This window comes from Cariama cristata, unplaced genomic scaffold (assembly GCF_000690535.1).
Source record: "Cariama cristata isolate BGI_N322 unplaced genomic scaffold, ASM69053v1 scaffold2290, whole genome shotgun sequence".
In the NCBI taxonomy this organism is placed as follows: Eukaryota; Metazoa; Chordata; class Aves; order Cariamiformes; family Cariamidae; genus Cariama; species Cariama cristata.
Window position 1 is genome coordinate 29,627 of NW_009592802.1, and position 9,377 is coordinate 39,003.

General features: G+C 39.7%; 1 protein-coding gene across 1 annotated transcript in view; it reads right to left on the reverse strand.

Annotated features, from left to right (window-relative positions):
• Window positions 1–9,377, reverse strand: part of LOC104157882 (protocadherin-15-like) — a 79,867-nt gene that overhangs the window by 17,613 nt on the left and 52,877 nt on the right. The window contains exons 7-8 of the mRNA XM_009695431.1: window positions 7,720–7,938; window positions 3,751–3,861 (exon numbers count right to left, since the gene is read on the reverse strand). Coding sequence (XP_009693733.1) covers window positions 3,751–3,861; window positions 7,720–7,938 — 330 coding nt within the window. The remainder of the gene's footprint in view (window positions 1–3,750; window positions 3,862–7,719; window positions 7,939–9,377) is intronic.

The window sequence follows — 9,377 nt, forward strand, 5'->3', positions numbered from 1 at the left end:
ACACCTACTCTAAAAAGCTCTCTGAAATATTAAATATAGCTGTCAGACAGGCTACAGCGAGAACATGATGGCATAAGGGAACATTATGGCAGAAACGCGGTATAAGGACTGAATTCCACTTTTGTACAATTCACTTAGAGCTTCACTACCTCTGCCGAATGCTGGTACTCCACATTTGGAATGCCGTACTTAAAACCTTCCTGTTTTCTGCAGTTAAGCAACTGCAGCTAAAGTATAGCATGAGTAGCAATGACTTACACACACACACAAATCAAAATACCATATAAAACTATTTTTAGTGACTTATGATTTTTAACTCAGAAGGTTTTGTGAAAATATTGGACTGCTCTAAGTCTTGTCTCTACCAAAATTTGAGTCCTATTCTTTAGAATTCAGATTAAAAAGGGTTAGGCTTTATTAACAAAGGAATAGGGGGGAAATTAAATTTTCCGTGATTACGTGAATGTTGGAAGACGAAGTTTTAGACCTCTTGGTCAGATTGTTGCACCTTTTTTGGTGGTGTTTTTTGACATCTCAGAAAATATTACCATATCTAAATTAACAGAAATGTAACCTCTGGTGGTTAAATTTTCCATTGCAAAACTGGGAGAGACATTTAAATAACTAGATACTGGAGAGGAGTTAATTAAGAGAGATTACATCTCCTCTTAAGTTATTTAATACGTAAAAGTCCCCTGAAGGCCTGTACTTAGTCATGAAATGCATTTGCTTCTTAACTTTTGTTTCCTGTTTTGACTGGGAGATCACCAACACGGAGAAACTACAGCTTCCCAACAGTCCCAGGGACCTGAGAGGACCGCCGAGACAAATCACTGCACAGAGTACAGGGATCACTCTCCTGTTTGGCAAAGTCACGAAGGGTTACACCAGTCAACAAACTCTCCCCAAGCACTGCAGTTCTCCAAAACCCAGTACGCCTAAGGCTTGCTTTTGGGCAGAAGGTAACTGCATGAAAAATAATTGACTTCACACTAATAATAAACGAATTCTTTATTCTAAAGCAGCATACTTTGAGGTTGGTCAAGCACCCTCAATCTGTTTAGAGGTGAGAGAAAGAAATGATTCTGAACTTGAAGGAAACCCTCCAGCAGAAGGCTCATGCAAGATGACGTAACCTTTACGCTACTGGGAACAGATTATTTCAAAAGCTTCTCAGTTCCTTCCTCGCTTCACGTGACATCTCTCAAGGATGAGGTTACCCTGCAATCTTTTTCTGTTTATGTACAGGTATTTTAATCCACGAGAAACATCAGCTCACCACTTTGAAGCACATTTCTGTAAGCTGACAGAAGCGTACCTGCCTTGCCAGGAATTGTAAATAGCTGACAAGAGAGATCTTGCTTGCATCCAATTGTGAGATCTGAGGTCCACAAGCTGAAAGCAAACCTCTGTGCATCCACTCAGTGTTGGTTTGGGTTTTTTTAAGGTAGGAGGACTATTTGGCTTTAGAAATAATACCATTCAAGTTCAGCAATCATACTTCATCTCTACTTCCAAGGAAAAGATAAAGAAGCATAGAAGTATTGAAACTTCACAGTAAATGTCTTTCCTGTACTTGATCAATGGACAAATAAAATATGAGTTTCAGATTGCAAGGTTTAATGGGAATTACTGAAAGGAAAATTAACTACTGTTTCTACTAGCTACAAATATTAAGACAATGAAATGAGCTTACTTACTGATGCCTATGTATCCAAAGACAGAGAAAAATGAAAATTATGAGACAAGGCAGATTTAAAACTAAAGAGCTTAGTTCCATTTCATTTGCTATAAACACCAAATTAAGAAAACAAGACACAAGGCAGCACTGCAAATGAAAGATGACTGTCTTAGGACAACTAAAGACAGGAAATATTGTACTAAAATTGATGAAAAATGTTAATAAAAGGTAGTTCCCAAATAATAATTTCCTAAGGTATACCAGTGCCTGGAAATCAAATATTTGACAGGAAAAAAAAAAAGAAGATAATTTATAACTATTTTCATTGAGGCATGTTATTTTCTTAAAAATCCTACGGATTTTCATTTATCTTACAAGGATTTTTACTAGTTTATGTTTAATCAATTCCTTAGCGTGATGGATATGGGTATATCTTAGTTGTATGAAAAGACATCTGAGAGAAAATATTCCAAATATGGCATCTTTTCTGATGCAATGAAAACTATTTTTAGTCAAAATGAACATAGATCTAAGCCTCAGAGTCAATACTGCAAATTTGTAAAATTTGCACCTATACGTTTGCAGTACTAAAACATAAAAAAACCCCTTTGCAGGTAAAAATCCAGCATAACAAGGTTTGTTCTGCATTTAACATCAGGTATTCATCAATACAAAACACAGATTCATCCATTGGGATATCCAGTTCCCACAGGTAATCAGCTTTATATCACTGTCAGTAACATTAATAGAAGTGAATCATTAATTTCAGTAGAAATTTAGTCAAATGCAAAAGAAATGGGAATTTTATCCAGCAGGGCACCTCGTTGTATGTGGCAGTGTACCGATGTGATCTCAGGTGGTTCACAAGCAGAGGTGCTCGCATTCAAAAATACGACTACGTGCTACTGTTGAACATACGGTTCTCCTCCCTCCCTGCCCAAGCAATAACACTTCACAAAGGCAAAAACAAAAGGAGGAAATTCAGCGGTTAGGAGAAGCTATTCTTGCTTCAAGGATAGCTCCTCTATTGACACAGAAAAGCTCATGCTCTGGAATTAGTTCCAACGCAGAGCCTGCACTCAGATGGCCAAGAGCTAAAGCAGCAGTGATACGCTCTGTCGCGCCTCCTTAACACGTTACAAACTCAATCACAGCATCTGGAAAATTGCAACTTTCCGAGCAAAAAAAATAATGAACGAAAATAAAGCAGAAGTTGGGCAATCCTCAACACCACCAGCAGCTCGCTCTCTACCTGCATCCAAACATATAATTTATGCTACGCTCTTAGCATTACTTGGTTTGAAAATATAAACATAGATGAGCAACTGTGGCAAGCTTATCAACAACCCCCCGGTATGATAACAAATCTTAATGGGCTATTCTCCGCTGTAATATTTTCATACTGAGAGTTAAATTGTTGTTGGAATCCATAAACTTCAGATCTACAGAAGCGTGAAAAGGTAGGCATCTTTGCAATATTAGTATTTTACAGGCATATAATAGGTAAAAGATACATTCATTGAACTGCCAGTGGTTTCTCTATTTGATAGTTCCTTTAATTTCAATATTCAAACAGTTTCAAATTTAGAACAAACCCCTCCCACTTTACCCAACGGAGTATTTCTTACTCTAGCAAATGGGGACTTTGGGGCAGCAATTTCATTGGATGTGTTTAGTCAGCAGCTTTGAAAAACGTGGCATGCTGGCCTGCATTTGCAATGGCGCTAAAGGAGCCCAGTCCTGGCTCACTCGGGTACCAACGGCCTGATGTACGGTCTTGCTCTAGAAAAAACCCCCATCTGGTTATACCCTGCTTTTTGCCAACTTAAAGCCTGTTACAGATCTCCCCATGCACTACAAGAAATCCCTATTAAGAGGTTAAATTGGTTTTCCTCTCCTTACAGAGTCGTCCTATTTATCTTCTGGCTGGCTGAAAACCCCAAGCAGCTGGGGAAAGACCCCTTCAAGGAAAAAAAACCTTTCTGACATAGAGACAGCGATATCCCTGGAAAGTGAATCACGGCTTTGGTCACTAACAATTTCATTGATGGACCACAAGCAATACTTACATGGTGCTGTCGCCAAGCTCTTCATAGAGGTTATTGGCAGCTGTGCTTGCTGGTTTGCCTGCTGGCAAAGCCATCTGGATTCTCGCAGTCTTTGCGCATTCAGCCTGTCGCCTTTGGTAAGCCACGGAGGGAAGGAGAAATACTCATTAGAAAGACTCTATAGCCTAACAGAAGCTGAGATGTAAGGTTTTCTATGATTTTCCCTGCAGTTTTCAAAACATCCCTGCATTTTGTCTTCTTCAAAGAAAAGTAATAATGCGATAATCGTTTTCCTGGCTTTTTCAGCTCTCTGCTATTTGTTCTCTCTTGGTGGAATCCCAGAGCTCCCCTTGGACAGAAACCTCCTGCCCAGCAGCACGTCACTGACACAGCAGGTATTTCCCAGGAAATAACGTACGTGCTAGCTTTGACACTGCTCTCAGGAGGTTTCTCTCTTCTGGCTGCCTAAGACTAACAGTGCAGAGAGCAAGCTCTTTGGTCAAGTGCTTCATTCAAGTGCCAAGAAACTGTAATTTTAAACACACAAAACGTCTCTGGCAAAGTTGAAGTTATCACTTACAACTCCTTTCTCATTAGAGTTGGCTGGGAAACTTCTGTCTCAATGAAGAGTTTCATGGAAAAATATTACTTTTTTTTAATGGGTTAATTCACTATGAAACAAATTTTTGTTCTCTGTCTAGAAAATCAACCCTGTGGTCCCTCACGTGTGTAACTGGGGGAATGCCACTGAGGTGACATGACTGATCTACCTCGCGTTGGTTTTGAGGGTGGCCGATACCTGATCCCTGCCTAGGGAAGTCCCTCTAGGCGCTCCAGCCTGACATGTGCTTCCCTGCTTGCGGAATACCACACACATGGAAAGATTTACTTTTTTCTCTGCAGGAAATAGGCAATGTCCTGAACCACGGTATCTTTAATGTATGCTGGCATGCAATAATAAAATACACTGAGTAGCCATATAAGTAGCTTTTAACCTCGCCATAGGTTAAAAGTATAGGAAGTAACTTTTGGTGAATGTCAAATACCCCTTCCTCTTAAAAAGAAAAACTGGTAAGCGGTCAGTATTCCTATACAAGCTGTTAGAAACAAAGCTGAAAATAAGTACTTACTCTTTGAATCTGTTTTGTTATGCAAAAAAAAAAATAAAGAGATAAAAAGCAAGGTTAAACAAATGCCGTTTGCAACAATTGTCCTAAACAGTGAACCTCACAGGAGTAATACACTAGATGCTACTTAATTATTCCACACATAAAATTACCGAATTAATGACATGTTTAAAGAATCATCATTTCCAGAGCTGAACAGTGTTTAGCTGCTATTTTTGATACTCTTGAAACAATTTTGCAGTCAGCATAAACATGAATTACAGTGAGGAAAATTGTTTTGGGCTTACAGAAAACAACTCCGTGCCACACACACACACACAGAAAAGAGTAAGACATGAAAACGTGCATACACCTCATGGTACTACTTTAACAGATGGACTACTAGCGATGCGTTTTTGTAACTGTTTTGTCATTTTAACATGTTTCAAAAATGCTATAAAAGACATCTTCAATAGTGAAGGCGAATTATTTCTGGTTGCTATTTAGAAGATACCAGTCTTTTGTGATCAGTAAATAACACATCCTTTACGGGGTTGTACTGGATAGTGTATTTCAAAGACACTCTTTAACAGAAAAGAATAACGAGAGTTTCTGGCTTGTTTACAAGTCATAAATGTAGGCACCGAGCTGCACTTTGACAGTGACAGTTTTATAAATTAAATGCGTTTTCTTTTCAGTAACTATTATTTTTTTACAAAATTTAGTAAGCTGATCACTGCTCTGGAAACCACTGAAAAATGGACCTACTGCACAGAAAAAATTCTAACAGTGAGAAAGATCTTAACATTTCCATTTTATGTGCCGCGAGGATGACAGTTACATTTATCCCGCTATCATCTCGACGCTCAGTCGCAGACTGGAGCACGTACTTTGCCAGGATGTTATCGGGAAAAATACTGAAACTCCTTTTGAAAAGGAGGAAAAGGCTGTAATGCAAAAACAAACCATAAGGCTCAGGATAGCTTTTGGTGTTGATATTGACACTAAAATTCCTTCTGTTTTCTTTGGCACTCTTCAGTGACACATTTTTCATAAAAGTATAGTTTATTCACACTGGTCTGCTAGAAATCCAACCCCAAGTCATACTTCTAGACAACAAAAATGTGATTTTTTTTTGATGAAACGACGTTTGGCAGATTCCTTAAAACTCTTAAAAGAGAATGATAATCTTTTCATAATCTAACAGATTCTAAAGTCTAACAGATTCAAATTCATAATCTAAAGAAAAATAGTGCTATTAGATTTCTTAAAGAAACAAGGAATTCAGTTAACAACCACGACCTAATTGTAGGCTGAACTGGTTCGGTAGCGTTTCACTGGACGCAAATTTTATACACAATTTTGGGAGAAGTAAAGCAGCTTTGAGGTGCACTGCCTTCCCAATGGGGCAGAAGTTTGTCAAGCTCTTTCAAACTCCTTTAAAAGGACTTTTTCCTTTGACCCAAATTGTTTAGGTTTTCACTTGGGTGTTTGGGGGTATTTACTGAGATGTAAATATAATCCAAAGAACATGCAGTAACCACCAAGAAATGGCTATCCTTGGCTGTTTTTTTCTGGTGTCACTAAGGAAAGTGCTCTCAGGCAGACTGCTGTTTTTTCCATGCAGGATACGCTTTTTAAGTGATGACTAAACGTTGTGCTTTGCTAACTTCTAACTGCAGGGCAGAAAGGAAAAATGCACAGTTTAAATCTCAGCTGGCTTATTGTACCACATCTATCGCAGCATCCAAATTGTAATCGCTTCACCGTAATACCTGTAGATCAGGCTCTTCCATGCCCTCCCCTCCCACAGACAGATGCAACCCTGCAGCAGGCGTCCGCAGGGGAACTGACATTTCCTCGCCCTCAACACAAGGAGGGGAGCAGATGCCAAACCGTTTTTCATAGAAATAAAACGAATGAGAAAAGAAAAACAAACACACACACAAATCCGTCAGGGCTCTGGGAACTCCTTCCTACGTGGTCCTGGGGAGCTGAGGTTTTCCATGATGAGGGTGTATTACATTCCAGCTAGTTCACCAATTTGAAAATGAAGATAGGAAGATATGAAGGTACAGACCGACAGGAGTTGAATAGAGCCATTTACTGGGGAAGATGCACAGAATTACTTGTATTTTGATTTTGTAATGATTGGTAATTCTTTGAGTGGATGTGGAATTAGAAATCTTTCATAACAAGAGATGAAAGAATAAATATACACCCTTTTAAGTCCAAATGCATTGATTTTAAATATGAGTGGACCTGGAAACGTTTAGTTGAGAGCAACTTGTTAGTGATGTTGATCCTTTAATTAGTCTACTAGCCCAGTTACTTAAACCTCTTGAGTCTATGAGAGGCGAGTGGAAATATCAAGAAGGTTCTCTCTGGAGTATGCTGCTTTAGATAGCACTAAAATGGCACAAAATCAATTCTTCATGAAACACTTGCAATTAAGAAGCACACAGGTAGGGAAAAAATATAACTCTGAGCATTTTAGGATTTAAACAAAAAAAGTTGAATACTCTTATTTTGCTCGAGCTGCACCTTTCTCCTTTTTTTTTTTTTTGGCACGGAATTCAGCTCTGAATCTACACTGGCATTTCAAACATCTAGCTTTTGATCTTGTGTTTTGGCAGGTATTCTAAAACAGTTACTGCACCACAACTTCGGAAAATATAGCAAGATGCACTTCCCGTGCATTTCCTCTTTTCACGCACAACCCACAGCAAGCATTGACTAACTCTTGTGGTGAAAGGGAAATGAAAAATGTTTCCCTGCATAATAATTTCCTTGCAATGAAGGCTAATTTTCAAAGCGGTTCTGCTAAGAAATGTAGCATCCCTACTACAAGGTTGCTACCACAAAAAGAAGGAGGAGTACTTACTGCCTGTAGCTGACCATAACTATTAAAATAGCTGGCATACAGCAAAGGATGATTATGACGGCCAGAGCAAGTAACGCGCCTTCCGTGTAGCCAACCGCTTGTGCCTGCTTCTTGACGTTCGCCACCACATCTGGGGTGCGGATCTCCAGGATGCGTCCCCCCTGCCCCAGGTACGGTTGAAACTCCTTATTGATATCCAGCAGTTTGCCATCCAGGAACCTTTAATGTCACAAAAGAAAAGTTCAAGAAGAGCCAAGTTCATTAAGTGTGTTTAAATTACTGCATAGTTGGGTTAATAACTGTGGTCTGATGAAGCACATACCTCTTCTTTATGTGCTTAAGAATATTAGTAATTCCCTGTAATCTCTGTGCCCGTGATAACTCCAATGTACCTAATACCAGAACACAGTTTAAACACTGAAAAGGAGAGCTGAGTTGATGTTTATCCTAATTTCTAGGGGCAAAAAGTTCTCAGTGCCATTGAAAGCAGCATGGCAAACGGCTTGTTTTGTACTTTTTCCTTCAGTGGTCTGTTGCAGAGCTGAACTTTAGTTTAGGATTAACTAACCCAACTCTGAAGCTCATTCTTGCATCTGCTCTGTCTAATTAGCTTCCATGTCTCTGCTATTTTCTTAGATTGTAGTGCTGGTACTACGTGTTGTATTATTTGAGTAAGACTTTCCTCTTATAGCATGACTGTTTGGGGGCAAGAGGAAAACACAGAGGGAGAACGACCAGATGAACTCGTCTCCAGTGGGACTGAACATCAGAGAAGTTGAGGGATGTGCCCTCTCAACGTTTGGCACAGCCCTGAGGGAGTTTATTCACTGGCTTCAGGCTATCTGACAGCATCCTCTCCATCACAGCAATTTTTGCATGGAATCTGTAGCAACATTCCTGAGAGATGCAGGAGAATTGTTACAAGGAGAATGGTAACATTTTAGAAAACGCTATGTCATCTGTACTTGTTTCCTTGAAGTCAAATTGGAGGTCGCAAAAGATGACAGAGATTACTGTAAACTGCCTCCCCTTCTTCCTTTTTTTGAGAAGATGCAGGCCATTTCTTCTGGAGTTTCACACCTCGTCTGAAAGGAAAAGCACTAAATGCTCATAATAAACTGTAATTTAAACTTCAGGGGTTCTCCAAACACTGCCAGATACCAGAACAACCTTGACGAACATTACTAATTACAGGAACAATAGGGTATGTGTACAGCTATCAGAAAAACACCGGCTTCAAGTAGGCCTACGAGGCACGCTGTTAAGACAGAGTTAGGTCCTAGGCAAAACTCGAGTATCAGGCTAACCAGGAACCATGCACTGCTGTCACTGCTTGCAACCTATAATCATCTCCATCTTCCGTTTCTGCATCACCTACGAGAGGAACTTGGAACAACAGTTGCCAAGGAAAGGACTGGAACAGTCTCTGAAAAAGCAAATGCAGTGGAAGAAGTTCAGTATCTCATCTGGTAATCGGCAGCTTAAAGACAGGTAGTCAAATGTAAATCCTAATCAAATGACCTCATTTCCCATATGATGGAACATTTTCTATTGGATGACTTTTTGATAGCAAACAGTATGTTTGTGTCAGTGTCTAACCCCAGCCAGCAACTCAGCCCCGCCCAGCCGCTCGCTCCGTCCTCCCCCCCAGCCCCCGG